Raw genomic sequence first — 24,936 nt, 5'->3', positions numbered from 1 at the left:
CTCAAAAACAACCTACTGATTAAGCTAAGCACCAAGAAATAGGAGACGCGATCCAATTTCAAGGTAATAGGCCCTTCTACCACAGACTCTGATGTCACTTACATGTTCCTCATGGTCTGACCAAAGCTGCTCTTGTTTGTTCTATGACCACGTTTCTGGATTTAGCTTCACCAGCAGTTCATGGTGATGAACTGCGTGCTATTTAACCTACGTTACAGAAACAGGAAGGACACTACCCTTTGGAGACTTATGTATGTCCCTAATTTACCCCATATGAGTAGACACATAAAAGCCAGAACAGTTACTTACATGTATGGGGTTAAAAGCATCTTCACAAGTTTTCACAGTTCAAGGGTAAAATAAAAGCTTTGAACTTAAACCTTTACCTTCATCTTGAAACACAAAGCTTTTTTTATTCTTTCTGAAAAGCTCTTCATGCCGTCTTACAATTTATCATGGGCCAGTTATTTAAAAGTCCTATCAATAACTTTTTTTTCCTCCTTTAATGGCTAAACTTCATGAAGTACATATAAAATGGTGTCAGGTACAATGTAAAAAAAGTAAGCAAAATTTTGAAATTTACATTATTCTAGTCAATCACACAAATATGCAAATTATCTTGCACTCCCTGAGGATTCAGAGACATCAACAAAAAAACTTTTCAAAATTTTAACAACTCTGAAATACTGGTAATGCAATGACCTAAATACCCTGATTATATATATGTGCCCATATACTTATCTGTCTTTTCATACAAATCATTTTTGTTGCAACCTGCCAGTCAAACATACGTTCAGAAGTTTGTTATTAAACACATTTTAAAAAAAGGAAATACAAAACTGCTTTTTAAATTATGTAGACTGCAGCAAACCCACTTACCAGTGATTCACCCATCAGTGATTTGGAAAGAACATTAGACACAATTTGCAGCTTCCCTTTAAGATGCATGCAGCAGAGCACTGCACGGAAAGATCCATCTCCCTTGGCCAGCCCCTCTCCCAGCACTGCAACACAAATCAGCAGCTATTAGCTTCATCACAGTATACATTTAAATAAGCTAGATACAGTTTTCCTTCATCTTTAACATGAAAATATGGTCTGAAACTTGGGTTCAATCCACGGCTTCTTGGAAAGACAAGTCGTGGATGTAAAGGAAGTATTACTTGCTCTTGTCTAATATTAACTTGAAACTTGCCTCCCACCATCTAAGAAATGCTGTACATGAGCTCAAAGAGGTTGTAATGTTTACATGCTAAAATAGACAAAAATTAAATATGGGAAGGGTAAATTCAAATATCTGGCACAGACACAAAGGACCTCCTCTTCACAGAAAGGGTAAAAAAAAAAAGCGACCAACAACCTCTCAGTAACACAAACATGCTCAGGAAGATCCATTCATGCTCACAAAAAGCATGCCCTGTCGTTTCCAAATATAGCTAACCTCCTCATGGTCAATTCCTGCTACTTTAAAAGGGCTTTTATTCACTTACGCTGTAAAGTGCAGGATATAGGAACGATTGTTTGAGTCCAGAAATTTACAGGCTCCATGTAACAGAAAACTTTCCTAATGCTTTCAGGCACTGGATCAGATAGCTAGTCAAACAGACACTTTCATTGACACTTCCAATAGAGAAGGATTTATTTCACGATATAGACGTGCTTCAGACAAGCAGGAGTAACACTTAATCATATATATTACCTGTCCAGAAAACGAAATGCCAGAGTGACTAAAAAGCTAGTAAGCTAAGCATGGGGTTGAAAAGAAGGCTGGACAGTTGTTTAAAATTACAGAATTGTACTATATATTACTGGTATTGCAGGCAACGTCAACATCTGTGTTTATACTGCTACTCATGCAGATGCAAACAGCTCCTGTTAGTGCTAACAGGAATTTTACATTCACCACAACTTCAGGATTACGGTTTAGAATAATAAATCAAAACTCCTCACTCAACTGACGCTCACATCGTTAACAGAAATTGCGTGAAAGACTAAGGAAAAAAGAATCCCACAAAAAACATTCACATAAAAGCAACTAGACATCTCTTCAAAATGAAATGGTAACTAAACCCTGTTTATAAAGTGCCTCAAAGATTAGCCTGAATTCACCACTCTGATGATACTGACCACATTTCCAAAAATAGAGCTTACTTCCCAAATCAGACGCAGCAGCACCAGAAATAGCTTTATCATGTCTGATAGTTTGCTATTTTAACCTCAAATATTAGATGTCCAATTATAATATTTCATATCAGTAACTGCATAGTATTACCAAGCTAAAACACATAGTTGCACATAAGAAGTTACAACACATTAACCAATATCTTTTGTTAAAGATTTGTGGAATAATTTAACAGGTTTTAAATTATCATCATTCCTTGTATCAGCGCAAGCAGTATACTATAAAGAACATATATTTCTCTAGCTATTCTAAAATGTATTTATCATTCCGGTTAAAATAAAACACTGTCATAGGTATGCAACACGTCAAGTCTTGTAAAAAGACACAACAGCAGCTTGAATAAAAATCTGTCTATCAAAAAAAAATTGTGAGTATCAAGGAAGTATCAGGTAGCCCATACTAAGGTTGTTTCTTCCCAAGGGTATTTCAAACATAAAACTGAAACAAAGACCTTTCAGGATCACAAATGCAGATACTCTAAACTGTCAGATACTGGGCTACAACTGATTACAGCACATCATAGGGAATCACAACCAAATAGCTCATTCATATATTCATAAAAATACAGTGTGCATGTATACGAAGAGATATATATATATAGACACACATGCACATGCTTTATATTTTTTTATACATACAGAAGCATGGCATTAATAAGTTGAAAAATGTCCTCAGTTTTAGATCTGGAAAAAGTATTTGCAGAACATGCTGGCATGAATTAAGCAAATTAACATTAAACTGGACACTATTTCTTTGTTACTAATACACATTTGAAAGCTGGTCTCTACTTAATCTTAAAAAAAAAAAAAAAAAAAAGAGATCAGTGCTTCTACTCCATCCACTTCTATGCCCGTACAGTGAGAGAAGAAAAATAGTTAACATGACAGTTCCTTTGAGATACTGGCATCTGACAAATATGCCAAGAAAAGGTTTCACAGATGAATGCCACCCATCTACCCCTATGACAAACCCATCAGATCTCGTCAATGAGAATACTGCTCATTAAACAGCATTCTCCCTCCTACCTCCTTTAACCATCATTCATCTTTCCATGTGTGTCTCCCGCTTTTATTTGCCATCATGAAAGATAACTGTGAGGTTAGTCAGAATATTACACCCTCGGCATATATCAATGGTTAAAAGAAGGAGCTTTAAAATAAATCCAGACTATTTTAAGGATGGTACTGATTAAGCAATGTTCAGCCTTCTAAAACTTGTTAAACTTTAATTTTACACCTACACAAAGCAAGTTTATTTTTCTTAGTTATGTTTTGTGGACCTCAGCAAGCAGGCTGCAGAGCCCCACAAACTCCCCAGACTACAACTTGAGTATCAGTCAAATAAACAAAAATCCCCCACAAAACCAGAAAGGAACTAATTAAAGATTGTAATTTCTAGCACAGGTATGTCAGAGTAGTATATCACACAGGCTGTGAAACAAAACTGTGGTTTGAGGAAGTTTCCTTTAAAATTCTAGATTAGTTAAGTAACTGAAAACTGAAAGGTGGGATCTACCCACGTTTTCTTTCCAAATCTAGCTGACAAACTCTGATCCAGTGCTTACCAAACTCAGCCAAGAGTTCTCGGTAAGTTTTGAATGACTTGCATTACACATGAATAACAGAACATGAGCAAGGACAGTTAATTCCTTTAAAAAGACCCCAACCAAAAAAGGCAGTGAAATATGAAAGGCTCAACTTTAATTGTGACATATGCACTTTTGGAAGCTTTAACAAATAGGAACAAATAAGTACATCATCTTGATTTTCTCTGAATCAAGACCCAAAATGCAAACCAAAATATCCATGTCCCTAGGAAGAAAGACGGAACAATCAGCTGTCTTTATCTTCACAAGAATCCTAACACACTATCAATTCATCCTACATTTGAATACTGAAATATCTATCAGCCAAATAGCACCGCTGTGCCAAAGACATGCATTTGAGTTCTGGTACTTGAACATGAGTTACCAAAATCGCGACATCTCTCTTAAAAAAAAAAAAAAAAGTAGAAAAAATATTATAAAACAGACACATAACTTTAACTAGAAAAAAAAATATTATTAGCAAACTAACAAATCTGGGCACCAGTTTTAAAAACTCAGACAACTGACTGCAATTTATAACACTACGTAATTAAAAAAAAATGAAATAAGCATACCATGCCTACAGTCTTCATCTGCTTGCCCATACTTTTTCTGAAAGGTAAAACATGAGAAGTTTAAAAATAGCATTATTCCAGTTAGCATAAACAACTACATGCTTGAATTACAAGTGTCTTAAAACTTTTAAGAATCTATTATCTCATTTTTTTCCAGGATGGAACATGTAAAGAACATCAGTCACATGTCAAATACGATATAATTAATTCTCAGAATGCTGACTGTTTCTCAAATTCTCAGCAAATTAACATTTTAAAAGAGGAACATGAATGGGCAAAGGTGTATGTTTCTCTGTGTGTTTATTGGTGACTCACAATATCTAAGAAAAAATACAAAAGCTTAACTTTCTTCTCCAGCCACTGCAATTTTTTTAAAACTTGCACTAATATGGTGCTGTTGAAATTTGTAAGGTATGTATTTTATTTTACTCTGTCTCATCAGTGGTGATTTTATAACTTCATTTAGTAAAACAAGAAGGCAAATTTGGATTTTATTTTTTTTTTACTTATAAGCCTTCAAGTATCTCTATAATTCAAATCTTTAATAGGAAAGTTTTGATTACAAGTATTTTTCCACAGCCCCTGAAGACTTACTGCAATAATTTGCACTATCATGAGCATCCAGATAGGTGCCTCACAGGATTTTCAAAGGCATCCAGGTCAGAAATGTATTGAAGACTGCTAAGCATCTATCTGCATATTGGCATATGTAAATAATTTTGAGCAGTCTGTAGTAACATAAGTTCCATTAAAAAAAAAAAATCTTATTTATTTCTGAATCTCTTCCCCTGAGGAGGCAGAAGATAGGTCACATGTTAATTTAAGAAGTTTCCCAATTCTTGTTTTGCACACTGAATGGTCCGATTCAGCTATCTATTTAAAGAATGCTTAAAAATACTCCTTAATCAGATGGGCAAGATTTATCTCAAAAGCTGCCCATTAAGGTCTTACAACTTGGCCAAACTTTTTCCGCTTCGGATGAAACTGTTCATACAGAACACATGAAGATTTGGGGTGGCCAATGCCCCTGTAAATCTGTGATTACATTTCGAAAACAGAAAAATAAGGACAAACGTAGGTTCATTAAGCAGGTTGAAAGTTTATTCTTAAGCACTGAAATGTCGCTTCCTTTAAGAAAGCATAGCTCTCTGATGCGTTAAAGGCAGGACACAAATTTGGCAATGGCATCGCCTATACTTCAGGGTTACACCTCTTGCCTTGCATTTACAAACCTTTACAAAGACTCAGTTTTCACATTTCCATTAAAAATCCACCAGAGCCTAAAAGTTACATCTTTCACCAGACATGGTCTAGTCTAGCAATGGAAAACTAGTATATGATCAAGTATTAAAAGACTAATGTCAGGCCTATGCAAATGGAGCTAAACTAGGTGTGAACCAGCTACCTGAAATCTGGCATGTCTTAACTTTGTTTTTTTGAGTGTTTAGATTTACAACCTTTATTTCATGCTCTTTAAAGATAAGGTAATTTGGTATGTAATTCAGCATAACTGTACAAACATAATATCCTAAACCCATGTATTTTGCCTTCATGGAATATATTTTTAAAAGAAAAAAAAAATTTCCAAGTATTTTCCTTCATTCTTTTAGAGAACTGTGATTCAGACCCAAACTACTTAGAGGTCCCAATCCTGAAAAATCAACAGATCAGGAAACCTACAAGACAGAAGCCTCATACATGCTTTGGCAAGTGGGATTCTCTGGAAAGCCAACATGCCAATCACAGGAAAAATGAATTTTATTTAAATCTTGACAGTACAAGATATTTGATTGCTCTTTCCAATTCACCAGATACTATTAAAGAGTCACACTCACAAGTTGTAAAAAGGAAGCAATTCTATACAGAAGAGTCTCGATTTTGATGCGGTCGATTTCTGCCTGGCATGCCTCCGGGAGGTGAGCTGGGGGGTACTGGCTGAGGGAAAGGAGAGCCTCTGTGCAATGCTTCACTGCCACTTCATAATCCTGCTGCTTAAGAGATTCACATGCTTGTTCACATGACTTCTCTGGTCTTCTGTCTGCCATGACTCAGGGACAGAAATCCTAGAGTGGGGGCAGAGGGGATGATAAAATGTTGGTTAGCTGTATAATGGCAGTGTCAACTTGCCAACCAACTTCCATTCCCATCTCAAGGTGCTGTATCACATCCCCTCCGTTTTATGCCATTCAGACTTCCTACCCCAGTCTTTCTCACTAACTAACCTCTTCCCAGTCTTTTCTCCATCACTCCCAGCTCTCTGTTCAGATTCCAATTCAGGAAGTTCTTAAGCCTGTGACTGATTTTAAGAATATAAGTAGTGGTTTCAAATTTTAAAGTCAGCATGGATTTCAGCACTTTGCTACATAGAGGCTTTTGGGCCTTCACTGGCAACCCAATCTTTGCTTTGGAAGTAATCAGCTCATCCACCAACTGCTCTTTCTCCCAGCCTGCAGCCATTTACTCCAAGACAACTTTCTCTACAAAGCACGTCTCACCTACGCTCAGGGGAGGGAGCCACTCTGTCCAGCTGGGTGAAGCACAATGGGGATGGACAAGGATGAATGAGAAAGAATAGGAGGTCAACAGGAAACTGCTTGTCTCTTCTTTCAGTTGGTTTATTTCCATCTAAGACTGAGAAAGACTAGATGCCACTGCCACACCAACACCTTCATGCAGAACTTCTTAAATAATTTTAAATATTTTTAGAGGAAAAAACCCAAAACAGTTGTGATAAAAATCTGTATATAAGACAGACATTATCTGCCAATAAATTGAGACAAATGGTTATCCACAATCTAAACCACCAGTAGAGAAGCAAAGCACTTCTATAACCCCTGTCTACATTCTGCCTTCGCTGGCATATTTTAATATACGATACATATCCCTAGAGACATTGTACTCTAAAGCTGACTTCACAAAAACGTGTTCCGATAACTGAAAGAGGGAAAAACATAAGAGTTCTCATTTGCATTTTCAGCAAGCAGCGTATTATCAATATTTGTCATTATATATCAACTATTATGATTATGTGAAATAACTATCATTAGCCCACTTTAAAAATTCACTGCTAAAAACTTGCTTTATACTTGATATTTTTAGGTTTTTAAGCAAACTAAGGTAAAGAAACTTCAAGAAGTTAATCTGAAGGTTAAATAAATTGATTTTCCTTATATTGAAAGTAATTCACTATCTCACTTTTCTCATTAACACATGCCTAAGCCAATATATAGTAGAAAGGTAAATAGGACTTTTTATATATTATACAACTCAGTGTTCTATGTGTTCCCTTCCATTCTTAAAATCTGATTTTTAGTATCAGTAAAGAAACATAAAGGAATACTGATTTTTTCAAGAAAATTTTTACTTAAACCACCTTCCCTTTTACAACATTTATATAGAATTTTGTATGTACAACGTATCTTCCCAAAATGAAGGAATGCAAGCATGAATATTTTGCAGTCATCCTGATACAAACCTGTGACATATGCCACTTAATAATGGCCTTGCAAAATATTACTTCATTCATCCACGTATTTCTTTTTCTGCCCAAAATAAGCCCCCATTTTCAATCAGAATAGGAACAGGCATGAAGGTTTTGAATTTCCATACATACGAGTCATTCACGGGCTAATTCTATTAAAATTAAAGTCACTCAGCTGGATCACTTAAGCACATATTTTTAATTATATAAATGTTAGGCATTCTTAAGCTGTTTATGCAAGGATCCTTTCTAGCTAAAACTAAAAATTACATTGATTTCCATTTCACTAACATTTTAGGCCACAGTGAATATTACATATCTAGGATTTGCTTCAACAGGAATACAATAGTTAACTGATGTTTTTCTCACGTACATTCTGCTTTCCTCCTAAGGGACTGAAAAGAGAGGATTTCATGAACTCTGCTGTACTTTTGATTTCCTCACTTCCTGGCTAACATATAACCAAAATTCCTTTCACAAAAAGTCTCTGCAGAGCTTCTGTGTGTTTATTCCCTAAGAACTGTTTATACACTGCTCCTGTCTTAATTGACCTGGCCAGCATAACTGATAGGCATTTGAAAGCTATGTTATCCTGCCCATCTCCTCCAACATGGCACCATGTAAAAGAAAAACACTTTTATTTATTAGTTGTCTTATGCTGGCTGTTTTGATAAATATTGAACTAGTCTGTTTGGGAAGAAGCCGGGTTTTACATGCCCAGCAGCAGCCTACTATACTGCAAAGGCTACCCAATTTCTTTGGTGAACCTGAAGACTTAGAGAGCACTTCAGAGGGCATAACTGACCCTAGGCAATAACCTGTGGATTAAGTTAAGTGGAGCTAAGAGAAGTCAGGACCAGGCTGTTCGGGTAACTGGGCTAAACTGAGTCACACTATCAGTATTTCAGAGCATAATTAAAAGAACCTCTGAAGTCACAGTGCCTGGGACACAGTGATAGATAAGGAGCTGCTGCAGTGTGATTTGTTTTTAAAAGAAATCTAATCCTAACAACAAAAACCAGCATGTGGACAACATATGGAAAATGATACATTCATGCTCTCAGATTGCATTTCAATTCCACTTATATCCATACATGCGGACACAAACATGCACATTTATTGGGTATTTGCACCATCTACTTCAGACTCCAGTCCAGGTGCTCAAATTATTCCTTGGAGGCACTCCGCTCTTCCTGATGACTCTAAAAATCCATGTTCCTACTTTTGGTCCCCTGAGCTGTGCCTAAACTAGCAACTGAGACTAGATTACGTGAATGTGAATTACAACCATGCTTTCTTAAAATCTAATCTATTGCAGTACCTGACATACCCATGTTTAATATTATTTCAGAACAGTTAATATTTTAACAGCCAAGGAACAGAGACACTTGTCAAGGGAAATTTAGTTTTGGTTCTAGAAGTGGTTTTTTTCCAAAATTTCAAATGTAAAACTGGAATTTCCACATTCACTCCAAGAGCAGAAATTACATATTTGAATTGAAATCTAAAGTGTCACAAGGTCTGCACTATATTCCCAACTCCCTTTGCAAGACTGAGCAAATTACTTATGCACTCCACTTTTTCTGTCTGTAAGATGGAGATTAAAATACTAAGCATGTAACAGAACAAATGTCAGGATTATTCATTTTCTCAAAATAGCCTGGAGAACCGCATGCCTCAAGAGTTCTAAATTCAAATTTGAGTAACAATTTATTCTAATAGCAAAGCTTAATACATCTTCAAAATTTTGAAGAAACAAGTAAACAGGCATAGTCCCACTTTCTGAAGTTACACATCTAAAATAGGTGGACCTACCTCAGAAATACAGGCACAATGTGTTATCAACAAAGCCTTTATTATCTGTGGTCAATTCAAAGCATTTCTTAGCTTTGAATCATCTCACAGCAGCACCGCTGCCTACAGAAAGGCTCCCGATTTATGCACTCAAGTATAATATTCAAACACAGCGCCTGTGAATTCCATCTGATATGACAGTAAGCATCACACTGACTGAAGCACAGATAGAAGTTTGCACAACTCTTCCTCACCGGCTAATCCTGAAATCTAACCCTGGCATTATCCTTTGTACCTCCAAAAACGCCTGCCTTTAAGTAGAAAAAAACTTACTGATCTTACATTTCTTTGAAGGCCAAGTTGTGCTCAGTTTAGCTTCCACAGAGTATCATTTAACAGATCTGTTTAGTTCCAACTGGTGTAACTTAAACCTTGGTGGGTTTTTTTTCCAATGAACTGTGAGGGATTTCCCCCCCCCCAACAACTAATGATTTTCAGGCTCAATTTTTCCTAATGACTATTTAGTCTTCTTTCCAAGGGGATTTTATAAACAAACATGAAAAAAGTATCTAAAATCTAATCTCCAAATAAAATTGTGCATTTCCCCTCCAGAACTGCAGAGGGGGCTGGGAAAGGCAGAAGGGACAGTTGGAGGAGGAAGAGCAATAAACAATGTGATCTACACGGTCATTTATTTTCAAGTAAACACTATGCCTGCTTGATGCACACGAGGCTTTTGAAGAATTACTCCACAGTCTGATGAGTCCAACTTCAAACTAAAAATCAATGTAGGAAGAGAGAACACCATGAACTAAAATTTTAGTGTTTCACAGCAGTTGAACTCATGACTGGGCACTTACATGCTCCACAGCTTTCCAGTGTATTTTATGGAACCAAAGGGTCCATACATTAAGATAATGGTAAGTTAAAGCATGTGACAGTTCCTAAAAAATTTCAAACAGATGCTTTTTCAATTCACTGTAAAGCATCTAGCCAGATAACTCTCGCTGTACTTCATAAACAAACAGATTAGAGGGCACAATGCTGTTCCTATTAATGTTATTGGCAAAATTCCCAATGTCTGCCAAGACAGAAGGATCAGATCCAAGGTCTGGCATGCCAAGCTGACAAACAGTAGACAAGCAGTAAATATTTGCATATTTTATCCAGACATTAACATCTCTTGTAAAGATTTATGCTAAAGCAATGATGTTCAACTTGCAGTCCTACAGTGAGACTGGTAGGAATTTACTGTTAATTGAATATACTTCAAGAGCCACATCCTGGGATTTGCAAACTGAACCAAATGAATGAGACCCATTGCCATGGGGAATGTGCAGGGGGAAGAGCCTCTCCAGCTGCCTCCCATTACAATCCATAACCCTTCAAACAGTTTGCTGCGAGAAATAAGCACCCAAATATTCCTTGCCAAAGCTATTCAGCTGTGTCCTCTTGTTAAGAGCCCACTGTATTGCAGGAAAGGAAGGAGAAGAAGGGTTTGCCGTTCCATTGCCTACTGCAGTCAAATTGGCACAGGCTCAGAGAGAGCAGGGCAGGAATTCAACGCATCCTGCCCCTCTCTAAGGAAATGCGCACGATGACCGCACTGTGTTTCCTAACCCTTTGTGATTTTTCAGCCCTTCTTGCAAATTGGAAAGGCTGGCCACCAAACTGGGTAGACAGTTTAAACGTGTAATAAATACAGATAATACACCAAAAGACAGCTGTTTTATCAGAACTTCCCAGCAATTCCATTTCAGAGGCAAGAAGAGATCTACTAGGTTTGTTTTTGAGAACAGTTGCTCTGCCCTTCCCCAGTAACTTCTGAACTTCAAGTCAATTTGAACTGAATTCACAGAGGTCTAAAGAGTCTCAAAGATGCTGCACGTTTTATGAAGAATGTGTAACAAGACAGGTAACAGACACCCAGATTTTATAACTTCTCCTGCCCACCCAGGGATAGGAGAAGTTATAATTCAGCCTCTTATTGATACCAAGAGGTCAGTTACCACATCAATTACTGCAATGTGTTGCCATTTACCTGTCGAGAGAGAGCGCACTGCACCAAAATATCACTCATCAGTGAAAGAAAAATCTTATTTAGTTTTCTTGCCCGTAATGATAAAAGCCATAAACTGCTTTCATTAGCTTAACTGCTCAAGGATCCATTCAGTAGTTTCCCGGTTTCATTAAAGCAGAGTTTTCAAACTTTTTAGACTACAGACACTAGCAGTACACATTGCGTAGCTTTTGAAATTTGTTACTGGTAAAATTGAGATGTAAGCAATTCACATATGAAGGTCTCAAAAATTTGTTGTTTCTATAATAAAGAAAAGTAACATTTGGGAAATCAGAGAGTTGGTATGGACACAATCCCTGTGCCTGAAGAGTCTTCTAGGTCCCTCTCCCTCAAAATTATCAGGAAAAGACTGACAAGATACTTTAATTTACACAGGTACGGAAAGATCTGGGTTCATTTAATAATCTGGATTAAATGCAATACATCGTGTAGACACACAATAAAAATGTTAGCTACAGTGAACATGCCAATGTTATAGTTGAATTTTGGTGACCCATCATTTTTAACTATCAAGACTCTGCAAACAAACTGCCTTTGTCAGTCCACATACTGAAACAGGGAGTAACAAATCTATCTACGGTTAATTCATATTATACAATTGCTCTGGCATTGTAGTGATCCCATCTTAATGCATGCTTGCACCTCTTTAATGTTATGTAATTTTTTTGGTAGTACTCCAAAATGCCACTCAAGTACCTTTAGATTAGTAAAATATAATTAAATATCTATTTTCCTTACCTATAGTGATAAAATAAACTTATCTTTGCCTTAAGACCAAAAAAAAAACAAACCACAAAACCATTTTATTCAAGCCTCCAGGAAGGAATAAAATACAGCTGCACAAAATACAGAAGCCACTTACAGACACACACAGGAAAAATGCACTTTCCTAGTGTCATGACATACACATCATAAATAATCCCACACTCCGAAATCATTTAATAAAATGAGAGTAGATAATGACAGTGTACCATACCAATGTGAAAGACAGAGAGAAAAAGGATGGCCCATCTTTCAGGTGCAGGGTGCAGAAAAGAGTAATATGAAAGGTGCTTTTGCTTTTTTTTATTTTAAGAAAAATATAATAGCAGAGATCTTATGTACTCATTTATTGCCGTTATGGCTGAAGTCAGTAATATTAGTTATGCACAGTGCACAGAAAATGTACTGTACACCTTACAGAACAAATACAAAAGTCTCCACCCTTGAGAGAGGACAATCTAATCAGTTTTCTGAAATAACTGAATTACTCTGGTTAATATTGTACAACTCCAGGCAAAATGGACCTACTTTAAATTCCAAAAATTATGTTCAATCTGAAATGGAGCATACAGAATGAGGAAAGCTTATTTCAAGGTTTTATTATATAGCGTAGCAGCAGCAAGAACTGCTACATGGCCTCTAAGGAACATGACACCCTTAATTTTGGGAAGGGAAAAAAATGTAATTAAGAGGCTCATGATGCCCCCTACCATTAAATGCTTAGGTTATCCTTCCATGTTTGAAAACCAAAGAGGACCATAAATTAGGAGGACAAGTGATCTCTGGCCACATAAACGGAGCCTTGAGTCTCATCCTGTAAACTTAATGTATAGAATCAACACATCCACATATACTGGAAAAGGAACAAGTGCCTGTGTGTAGTTCACCATTCACGTAACAATAGTAACAAAAATATAGCAGCAGTTGAGATTAAGAGCAAATGCCTGTCGCATCTGGATCCTGTGTTCTTTAAATCACTTTACATACATCACAGATAGTAATGAGTTAGATATTATTGTGTGCCAGTTATGATTTCAGTACAGACACTTAAGTGATTATTAACACTTTATTACCTTTACTAATCTCTCTTGTTTTCATTTTGGAAGTAGCAGCAGAAAGGACAACCTATACAGCCAGAGGCAGCAACATTTACACATGGACAAACTGGCTATCTTTGGCTCAAAATCCAAAAATAACTCATGGCCTCAGCACTCACAGCCACACCACCTACCACCTAATATCTTCATCTCCTGCCTTGAAAATTATTCTTTTTCACACAGCTCTCCAAAAGCATTACCTATCTTGATGAAACTAAGCAAAATACATGGCAAGTCAAAGCACAACATCTACCTGGTGTGTACTCACTTTGACTGAAAGACATCCATAAATGGCAGATACGATTCCTAATTACACAGAGCAATAAATATTAAGTATTGCATTCATTAGAATTACAGTACAAATATTAGGTTGTAAAGTCCACTACTCAAAGGTTGTTTAATGACAAAAGTATCTGTACAAGCTTATGTTGGCCCTCCCATGTGTCTGCATTATGATACAACCTTTAACTGTGTTAGTCACATACTGCATTTTCCAAGGGCTACCTGGTGGAATGAGCAGGCAGAACAGAGGCTGCCTGCTTAATGGGACATCTAGTTAAATACTTCAGCATAGGGTCTAAAGCCTTATCTACTGCATGCTACACAAATCTGGTTCTCAAGATTGCATTTTAATGTTTTCATGAAGTGTTCAATAATGCTTACAAATACTGTGACTGAGCACTTCACAAATATTAAGAAAATATCTTTATCCTTCTGATATTATTCCCATTTTACAAAGAATTAAGACATTAAAACACATTAAAGCCAAAAGTTTCTATAAACTTCTTATACTCAGATTAAGACAACTAAAAGTGTTTTTTTCCCCCATTATGCTCTAACCTGTACTATATCGCCCTTTTTATGATCAAAACAGAGCACCCAGTGCCTGCAGAGTGACTTATGAGTGTCCAACATTTCTCTACCTCTCAACATGGGAGCGCTCATTAGAAATAAAGAAAATCAAGTGTAGCAAAAATAGGGCTTAAGTATGATTTGCTTTTTTTTTTTACTATTACCTACTCCATCTATTAAACACTTTCTAATTTATGTAAATAGTGAAACTGTATTCCAACAAACTGTATTAGCATTATAAAATAAATTTTATGTACCCACACAGTAAACCCTCCCTCTTATTTCTTTCTTTCTAACACTAATATTTTTCAGTATCAGTTTCCCTGCTCAGCCACCCCTATCTCCACATTTATTCTACATACTCTGCGAAAAATCTGTCTTTTGCCCCTTCTGTTCAAATCCAGTTGCTGCTTCCTCTGTGCTCCATGAAGGCAGCACTGGTAGGAAAGAGGAACTGGCTATTGGGAGTATAGAAGGGGAATTCTCTGTGCTCTTATTTTTGTCCAAAATCATACCAGGGCAGAATGCAGAAGCCCTAGCCTTCAAACGTTACGGAAATCCCATTTAGCTCAAGCTGAAGTGTATTCACTGCAGGGATGATCTTTTAGATTTGTACTTAACGTTAATTTGACCAATGCTGAACAGATTATTCAGAGGGTTGATAACAAGTATATCCTTGGCAGAAACATCGTACTATACCACACTGCAACTTTTTACAAAGAAGCACTCTAGGGCATATTTTTTTCTATTTTATTGTAAACGTAGGAATGTATTCTTTGCCCAATTTTTAAAAAAGACTGAACCATGTTGGCAGAACCCTTCACTCCCTCTGCAGCACCAAAAAAATCAGCCTGGGATAGACACCTACCATGGGAAATTTCAACCCAAATAATTAAGATTTGGCAAGTAATATCCAACTGAAATGAGGAGTATGTCATAGTAAGCATCAGGTTAACATAATAATAGGTAGTGCTTCTGCCCCACCTAAAGTTCTTTTGGCTGCTTCATAGAAAATCTTCACGTAAACAATCTTTCATAATAACCGGTTAACAGCAGCAGTTTATATTCCATATACCTATATGTTCTTTGCTTTTTGAGAGTAGAGTTTCTCACACTTATCCAAGATGAGAACATTTTAATTGAAATATTGTCCCATGGTTACCATTTTATCCCCATAACAACATCACCAATTACTTACTTTAAAAAAATGCATTAGAAAAGTAATTTAATCTTTGCCTTTCTTAATGAAATTTGCCAGAGAAAAACAAAGGGAAAAATCAGCACTGCACAACCAGCCAGCTCTCCGTGGAACAGCACCAACCTACAAGTCTCAAACTCAAACAGACTTTGCAGAATAATACAGTATTCATACTCTAAAACCTGTTTTAAACATCATAATCCACAGCTTTTAAAACTATAAACTACTTGTGGCAGAACCACTCTTTTAAGTGCTTGAATAACAGAACATGGGCTTGTTCCTCAGTGTCTCTGCACACTTCACATAACGTTTAATAATAATTTTGACCAAAAAAAGTGAACACCATTAATCTTAAGGACTTACACAGTCATGCAATTACCAATATTCTTCTCCACTGAGTCATAAGATATTGCCAAAAGTCCTTTCTGAGAACTGTCTGCTGTATGATATATAGGTACATCTGCGTATATGTGACTAAACATCTGTCACCTAATTTTCAAAATGCCAAGCAAGTACAAAAGTGTGCTCCCAAGGAATGCAAAGGGGAGTCTACGAAGATTCCCAAGCATCATTTCAACACAAAACACATATCAGGATATTTACAAATGTATTCTAGAAGTTTAAATGCAACACGTCAGTTTTCCACGACGGTCACTGAATTTGCCTCTCATACAGCACTGTCTTCAGAGAGCACTTGACCACAGTTCATTTGCCAAAGTTCAAGAATTTAATCAGCCTCAGAGAGAGAGAATCAAAATTAGCAGTTCCTAACTTTCACTCCTGTGTCCAATTTGCAGCTTCCTCTAATACAGCTGTATTTAGATTTCAGCAATAAAAGTATTTTTAAAATTAGGAAATTATTCCTCACAGAATATCCCCTCCTTTTGGAAAACCCTGTACAAACTCCAGACCTCAATGCTTCAATCCAAGTTTTTCTCTTCTTAACAGGGATATTGTAGTGATGCTGAAACACTCTTTCCTCAAATGTCAAATGTTCATTTTCATACAAGAACTGTCTCCACTCTTGACATGTCCCAGTACTGCAAAGCAGCACGCCCCTATGACTAGGAAACCAATATAAAGAGCACAGCTTTGATCACCACTGCTGAAGCAGGTGCTACAGGTATATATCACAGTTCTACAGCTGGATGGGAGGGAAAAAAAGAGATGACAGAAAAAGCCCTAAGTTAATTTTCTGTTTGAAATGCAAAATACTAATCACTCTTTCAATGCATTCAAGAGGCAAAGGAATGTAAAAATCTTTATGCTGAATATCAGCTATACTGCACAGTTATAGTGCACAGTTCACAAACTGAACACAGAAATAAGCAGAAAGTTGTGACACAAAATAGGAAAATTTACGTTCAATATACCTCAGTTTTCATTGCAGCATTATAATGAACTTAAATCTATCACAGTAGTGAATAATACCATGACTGAGTTTTTTGTTACGCATTTATACAGTGCTTAGCACAAAAGGGTCCTACCATACCAGATTTAATAACACAATCATGCCACCCACAGATACTCCAAACACATCTTTCCCCAAACCATACTTATTATGTAACTGTGCATGATATTTTTGTATGCCGTTTTGAAAGTTCAAAGCAATAACTAACCTCCACCACTAAAAATTGCTGTCTTTATTGTAAATAACCTTTGAAATTCATTTTTACATGACTGTGTTTCATATAGTTTTACAGAATACAGCTAAGCCTGATTTTGGGACTTGTCTTCTAACTGTATTTTAATATTAACCCTTCTGCATCCAGATAATGCTTTTATAACATTCCTGTTTTCTCTCCTTAGATGCATGACATGATACTACCAACAGGTTCAATTTTTGGACCTCTCCTAAGACTAGAATATGGGTTCCCAAGTTCTCACACAGCAAACCCCATGGGCAACACCGTAACTTGTATCCGAAATACCGCAGGTTTCCCAATGGCATTCACCCTACTCATTCCTTCTGAAATGAACATTAGAGATTTAGTCACGTATTTTAAACCCCACTCAAAGAACAGACATCAGCAGGAATGAGTAACGATCCTACTGCGGTTAATGGCATAATTCTGACAAAACTTCAGAAGAAGAAAAGCAGTGCCTAGCCTAGCCAAAAAAATATAAACAAAACTACAGCCAAGTTATATCAATCAGTTCAAACGACAAAACAAATGTCCTGCACCATTCCAAACGTGTGTCTTAAGATATGGCCAGAGTACAGTTACCTCAAACCATTAGCGCAAACAACTATAATCAAAAACATCACTTCAATAAAATACCCACAGCACTCAGCTACAGCGCTGCATTAGCACAGATTCAGAAGTATGCTAAAAAACATCCCCCTTAACGACCTCCCTCTGCAGACAATGAGAAAAGCCCAACAAATTCCAGCTCCCAGGATGCCAGAGGATCCCATGCAAGGCAGCTATCGTGGCTGGTCAACAGTATTTGGGAATCCCAGCTAGCTGATGGGGATTTAGTTGAGAGCAGTGAAGGAACATTGCTGGGGAACAGAAGCACGCTGCCTGTCCCCATCTGCCCAAAATCATCCCAGGACAAAAACAGAGATTATATTACATTAAACAAGAAGATATATAAGGAAGAAGCATTATTTTATATGCTGCCAAACCCACTATACTTTTTGTTTGTGGCATTCTCCATTTAGTATGTCCACAAAGATTTGCTACTTCCTTGGTTTGCTGAACCACTAAGTATTTTCCAGCAAATTAAACGCTCGTGCCACGTTACTGACAACCAAAATTCTCAAAAACAGCTCTTCTTGTGTTTGTGTTTCCCTTTTGCCATGGGGTCTGAAGGGCTCTGGAAGATTTTCTAAGCTTATTTAAGCAGTGTAATTTTTAGTGTCTTGATGAATACAGTATTTTTGCTATATATAACTATAAAAAAAAAACCCACCTGTGAAATTCAGACTGAAAGATCATTTCCAAGCAACACCCTAACTACCATAAAGCCTGCTCAGACGAATCCACACACTGCTCACATTTCTACCCTTCATTTCCTGCTACCCCAACATTCAAAATTTTGTACCTAACATAATTCTACTATTCTCTTTCTTCCAATGTTTAGCTGTTACAGCTCTGAGAATCATTAGCCTTTCTACTACTTACAAACAGGAGAGATCATGAAACGTATTTCCCCAGATCACATATAAGCCAAAGATTAAAAACATCCACCTCAGTCACATCATTCTTCATACAAGTGGTACTTCCTGAGACTAACAGAAACAAATCGCACAACAGTTTACAGTAACATCTCTTTACATAAAATCACTTACAAAAAGTCTTGCTACCAACTCAGCAGCACCGTGCACCTCCTTCTTCTTGGAAAAGCTACACAGTTCAGTGTTGTGAATTCTAAATTACCTCCTTGCTAAAGTACGAGTCTTCTAACATCTGACAAAGACTCTACACCACTTCGAAAATTTGATAGTTTGTACTCATTCAGAAGTAGGATGGGGCCATAGTAACCACTCAAACTTTTTAGTAATGAAATAGAACCTCTCAATGTAGTAAAATTACATTTAAGAAGGAAAAAAATTCAAATCCATTATTTTTTTATCTGGCTTTCCTGTCATAAGTCTGCAATTTGGTATTTTGGAGAACTCCAAGAAAAGACTGGCTAATAACCAGTGCATTTCTATTAAATTTATGACAATGAATTTGCATATAAAATTGTAGAAAAATATTTGGATATTATGTTACAGCTACATTAAGTATCCTTTAACTTCAACTAGCACTGCAATGGAAATGCAACAGAAAAACAAATTCTCACCAATGGGTAACTGTGATCACCCTGCTTAAATTCCTAAGCGTTTCTTTTCCTACAGTAATATTCTCTTTTCTGTGTTTCTCAGACATGAGTGATTGCTGCTGGTTGAAGCCTCATGTTGTAAACATTTGTGTGAAGAGAAGATGAAAGCTCAGTAAGCAAGACTGGTTTTGAATAAGGAACTCGAGTTACGTATCAATACAACCATAATAAAATCACCAGAAGCTGGCCTGTTTCTGTAGAGCAGTCTGACCTTGCAGACTCCTAATCTCACTATCTCTAAAGTTTAGTATTTTCTCCACCTCCCCCCACCCTCCCCAAAATACTAGGAGAAATTAAGTGTTTACTTTCCCAGAAAAAATCTCCAGAAGACCAAGCACTTCATTTTATTCCACACCAATGCTGTGTGCAAACTTTTGAAAAAGCACTCTCTTTTTTAATGTTCTCTCTCTTTTCTTCCTTGCTGAAAAAAGAATTACAATCACAGAAGTCTACCTAAGGGAGTAAGAAATCAAACATATAAAGTACAATGTCTTTAAATGCATGTCATTGATATACATAAACACAAGTGCTGGCTACTGCCAAAGGCTACAGAAGAAACAGCAAGACAAAAACAAAAAAGGAAGGTCTTGTTTGTTCTGATCATCTAACCCATAACACTTCCATTTAAAGTAGAAAAATACATATACCATGTAGTGATAATGGAATCTTGCCTTAGGACTTCAACAAAAGAGGTGAGAAATGTTTAAAAAGCTACAACAGGCAAGCAGGAGGGAATAAAAAATTTGCTGTTTTCTCCCCCATGATGAGCCAGTAGCAACCTTGCACAAAGAGCAACACTGAGGATCTGCATCCAGGAAAAAGCCTTTAACAACGCTAGGAAAAAAAGTAAGGACAGGATTCATGTTTATTAGGATTCTTGGCCTACTGATCTCCAAGGCATAGGGAATGCCAGCTGTCCAACAACTCTATCCCTAAGTTAGGACAGAATTACACCATCCTTCCTTCTCATTTTCCAAGCCAGCTCCCACGGCTTTCCCTAGTTATTCAGGCTGTACACAGGGGACAGGATTTAAACTATTACAAAAGACTTCTCTAATTTAGATTTCACTCCTGCTACCAGACCTTTCTGACCTGAGGAGGGAATGCCAGTGAGGTGAAAGATTCAAGGGCTTCCAACTAATAATCTGAATTGCTGCAGCAATTGCTTCTGCCGTTACTAAAATGAAAACACCTAGAATAAAGTACAGTAGTAAATGTAAGATGGTAGCAAACAACAAATAAAAATAAAACACACTGAAAGTCAGAAAGAATATCCAACTATAATTGCAAAGCGGATTTTAGTAACAAAAATAATTGCCAACGTTGGAGAAAATATTTCATCAGACTACCAAATTAACAGAGTTGGAAAACATTAGTAGTAATATTGCCTAGCTCTTACATGGCCTCCTTCATCCACAGGCATCAAGACTCTTCACAGGTTGGTAAGATTCACTATTCCTATTTTAAATTCCTTCAAAAGGAAACATAAACAGGTGAAGTGATTTGCATCAGGCTGTCCAGACCTCTCAAGCACTAGGCCTGTACGCTATCCACCTGGAAATATTACCTCTTCAAACCTTCTAGACACTGCTACCTATATTTTTTGAGCTGGGAATTTCTCCAGGAAATCTAACCTTCAAGTAGAAGTTCTGTCCAAACTGCAGCCCTTCTTATGCAACCTGATCTACTAATACAGATCCCAAAGCCCAGGAGCAACTCCTCTGAAACCAATGAGATTTCACAAAGGGAAAGGATCCTCCATGACAGATCAAGAAGCAGAACTGGGACAAATCACAGTTTAAGGTGCTGCTTCCGTATCTCCCTTTATTTTTTAGTCTGCTGGGGAGAAATAAAAACAACCCCAAAAAACCAAACCAAAACAAAACCCACCAAAATAAACACAAAAAAAGAACAAACAAAACCAGCTATTACAACTTTTCAAGTCCTAGAGCCATCACTTTAATAAGCATCTTTCATAGAAAAAAGTTCATTTGGCTCACTTGAAAAGGCAAATTGTCCATATGAATTAAAGGAGGGAAAATACATACTCTATATGTTTCAGAAGTCAAAAAAATTCACGGATGTGAGGAGTGATAATAGAAATATGATTTCGGGGGGGGGGGGCGGGGGAAAGAAAGTAATTTCTGCTTTCATAACAAATTACAAAGAGAATTCAATTTTATCAGGAATAACACATAAAATGTTCCTTCACTCACAATTTAAAAAAAAAAAGTGCTAATTAAAATTCAATGAAAAAGGCTTAACCTGGCTTTTGCCCCTCACAACTTCTGCATTGTAAAAGCTAAGCCTACCAAGGTCTGATTCATCTAAGAGCAAATCCATCGGTTTGCATCCCGAGGAGCGGGAGGGAACCTGGCAGTCACTTGTACACTCTCCCCTCATCTAAGTTTCAACTGCACGTCCAAAACGAGCTCCTCACTACAGAGGACCAGCAGGCTGCCCAACATCCCCGGGCTGTCCCAGTCAAACAAGCTTTGCCATTTAAAAAACCCTGAGTCTTCATTCACCGTCTGCTATGACTCAGAAGTATTGAAATAACTGAATTTAAAATACGTTATTTTAAAACTTCCCTGTTCCACCAATCAGTCTTGGAAAATAATGCAAACTTGTCAAGTATCACTTCATTTAATTTGGTTATTTTTACAGAGGAATGTGTCTTTTCTTCAAATAAGGGGGGAGGTGTGTGTATTTTATCCTCTGCCTTGTTTCAGTTACACTATTTATTAAGGCCATCATCATTGGAAGACCCCCAACAATTCAAACCATCCCAACCAGACTAGCCATGACATACTCATCTGTTAGTGGGGATATTCGTTTTTAGGACGTTTGTGTGTCTTACAATTGAATTATTTTATTTCTTCAATGAAAAGCAAAATATATTATGTAATTTTAAAATTTCATCTCAAGCTCCCTGTAACCCCGATAATGCTAAAATCCTATTACCGTGCTACCTCTTACTCATTTTGTCATTAATTGGAAAGCAATCTTGCAACTATTTCCCTGCAGTTATTTCTTAATTTTCATCAATGATATGTTTAATCATGTTACTATAATCAAACAACAACAGTTTGACTAACAATGCATTGAAGCCAAACAACTTCACTCGGTTGGAAATTAATAAACGGCCATGACCCACTCCAGGAGAGGTAACATATATGCTTCTCCTACTTGGGGATTTGCCCTAAAAATATATATGTGTAGGCTCTGTTGGGAGGACTTTATAGTACCCTACAGTATAAACTCTCCTATTTTCAGTTTCACAACAGCTGCGTTGTATAAAAGGTGATCTCAGGATCTGTGTCAGACCTCCCAACTTCTAGCCACTCGGCCCTGACAAAGCCTTCCTGCAGAAAACAAAAATAAAAGCTTATCTGCCAAGCCTTCACTGCTCTGAGGGTTTATTTTACAACAGCTGTTAAATTCTTTCAATTTATTTCTCCATCCCTCAACAAACTCTACCTAAACCCTTTTTTTTTAACTTGTATGTTATTATTGTTATTTCCTGGCTGTCGCCAGCCGTCCCCTCCCGCCCCGCCCGGCGCAAACCCGAAGCTGCCTCCCACCCCTCTGCGTCCCCCCACCTCCCTCCCTGAGGGAGCACCCCCGAGCCGGGGGAAGCCGGGGCTGTGCAGGGCACCTCCGGCTCCCCGGGCTGGCCCCTCCGCCTGCCCCCGCCGCCCCGGGCGCAGGGCCGCCCCGGCCCGCCCGCCGGCCGGCGGCTGTGGGCCCCCGGGAGAGCGCGGCAGCCCCCGGGGCTCCGGCCGAGCCTGCCCGTAAACAGCCCCCGAGCGGCTGCCGCTGCAGGCCCCTCCGCAGACACAGGGCCCTCTCCAGCCGGCACCGCTCAGCCTCCGGCCCGGCCGGCGGCCCCCCGCTCGGCCGGCCGCGGGGCACTGAGGGTCGCCCGGGGCCTCCCCGGAGCCCTCCGCAGCCGGGCCCGGCCGCCCTCGGCCCCCGCGGGGGGCGAACGGGGAAGTCCTGACTTACCTGTCATTACTTTCTACGCCATCTTGGATCCACTTGTCAACGTCCCCACAAAGCATTGTGGGAAAGCCCTCCCCCGCCCTCCTCCCGGCCCGGCGGCCAGCGGGGGAAGGCGGAGGGGCGCTGCGGGCGGGACGGGGACCGGGACGGAGACCCGCACCGGCCCCGGGACCCGCCCCGGCTGCGGCAGGCGGAGGGCAGCCCCGGGCTCCGGCCCGCAGCTCTCCCCTCGCGCAGCGGCTGGAGGGGGCACTACCGCGCCGCTCAGCGTGGAAACCGGCAACCTCGGCGGTTTTCCGTCGGCTTTTTTTTTTTCTCCGCCGCCCCCTCCCCTCTCCCGGGGATCGTGTCAGTGCCTCTGCGGGCTCGCAGCCGCTGCCGAGGCCGAGGGGCGCAGCGGGGCCGGGCGGAGCGTCCCGCGCAGGGCCCGGTGTGAGGTGGGCACCGGCACCTCACGGGACGGGCCCGCCCGGTGCGCGGCCAGGCGCAGGCCGCTGGTGCGGAGAACGCTGGGGTTCTTCTCGCGGTTATTCTACTGTTTTTGTGGGGTTTTCTGTTGGTGTTTTTCTTTTTTTAAAGTTACTGCCCTTAAACTCTCAGAAACGTGGGTCCGCGTGCGAAGGCTGCAGCCAGGTGATGACAGAGCAGCTCTCGTTGCACATCGTGTTTTAAAAACCCCATCCGCTTTTCCTGAAGGACTTGCTGGTAACTCGTTCCTGGCTGCGCATGAATCCCAGAAGCTGCGTGCCAGTTTTATTTTCTTAGAGTAATCTTCCCTGTTAGCTGTGTTCTCAAAGTGTTTGGCAATTGATTAATACACATGCTGTTTTGCAAACTGGGTTTTTCAAGGCGTTGCTGGCTCAGCTGCCATGGGTGGTGCCCCTCGCAGAGCATCAGCCATCGTGCTTCAGGGCAAAGTGGACAAGAAATTGGGAGAAATCAGCTTACTTGAAGATCTTAATAAAGTTTATCAGCAAAACAGGATTCCAGTGTTTTTTAAAAGCTTTTCCTTCTACTTTAATGAAAATAATTATAAGATCTAGGTCATTTTAGTATTGGATTTTCCTAAATACATTTAAATTTATGTTTAACACCTCCTAACTCTTTGAAAAATAACCAGCCAAGCCTCTGATGCATTGCTGCTGCAAGAAGATACTTGTGCCCAAGAACATTTTCAATATTCATCAGTACTGTGTTTATGAAGAGAGAGCTCCTTGCAAGAATGTAAATTCAGAAGGAAATAAATTTAAAGAAATCCTTTGCATTTGCAGCCTCAGACTTAAATCGGTCCACTTTTTAATTCAACTTTATAAATAGGGTTGGGAGTACAGTTACTGTTCCAGTGCCCTGCCAGAGGGGAGCGTGGTTGGTCCCAGCCTCGACCCAGGAGTGGCCATTTCAGGAGGCCACGAGCAGTGCTGTGGTGCCGGCCGTAGGCCCTCGCTGCTCATCTCTGGCTTAGACACCATCCCCAGGAGCCTAAACGCCGTC

At 38.9% G+C, this 24,936-nt stretch overlaps 1 protein-coding gene across 5 annotated transcripts in view; it reads right to left on the bottom strand.

The window, feature by feature from the left end:
- Positions 1 to 23,605, bottom strand: part of HELZ (helicase with zinc finger) — a 90,818-nt gene extending 67,213 nt beyond the window's left edge. The window contains exons 1-5 of one of the 5 annotated variants that reach the window (XM_064466802.1): positions 23,449 to 23,605; positions 20,840 to 20,911; positions 6,178 to 6,405; positions 4,343 to 4,379; positions 880 to 1,004 (exon numbers count right to left, since the gene is read on the bottom strand). In XM_064466802.1, coding sequence (XP_064322872.1) covers positions 880 to 1,004; positions 4,343 to 4,379; positions 6,178 to 6,387 — 372 coding nt within the window. In that variant the 5' untranslated portion in view covers positions 6,388 to 6,405; positions 20,840 to 20,911; positions 23,449 to 23,605. The remainder of the gene's footprint in view (positions 1 to 879; positions 1,005 to 4,342; positions 4,380 to 6,177; positions 6,406 to 20,839; positions 20,912 to 23,448) is intronic. The other 4 variants (XM_064466801.1, XM_064466803.1, XM_064466805.1 and 1 more) reach the window with 4 other exon arrangements.
- Between the last annotated feature and the right edge of the window lie 1,331 nt (positions 23,606 to 24,936).

Source organism: Phalacrocorax carbo, chromosome 16 (assembly GCF_963921805.1).
Source record: "Phalacrocorax carbo chromosome 16, bPhaCar2.1, whole genome shotgun sequence".
In the NCBI taxonomy this organism is placed as follows: domain Eukaryota; kingdom Metazoa; phylum Chordata; class Aves; order Suliformes; family Phalacrocoracidae; genus Phalacrocorax; species Phalacrocorax carbo.
This window is presented reverse-complemented; position numbering and strand designations above follow the sequence as displayed.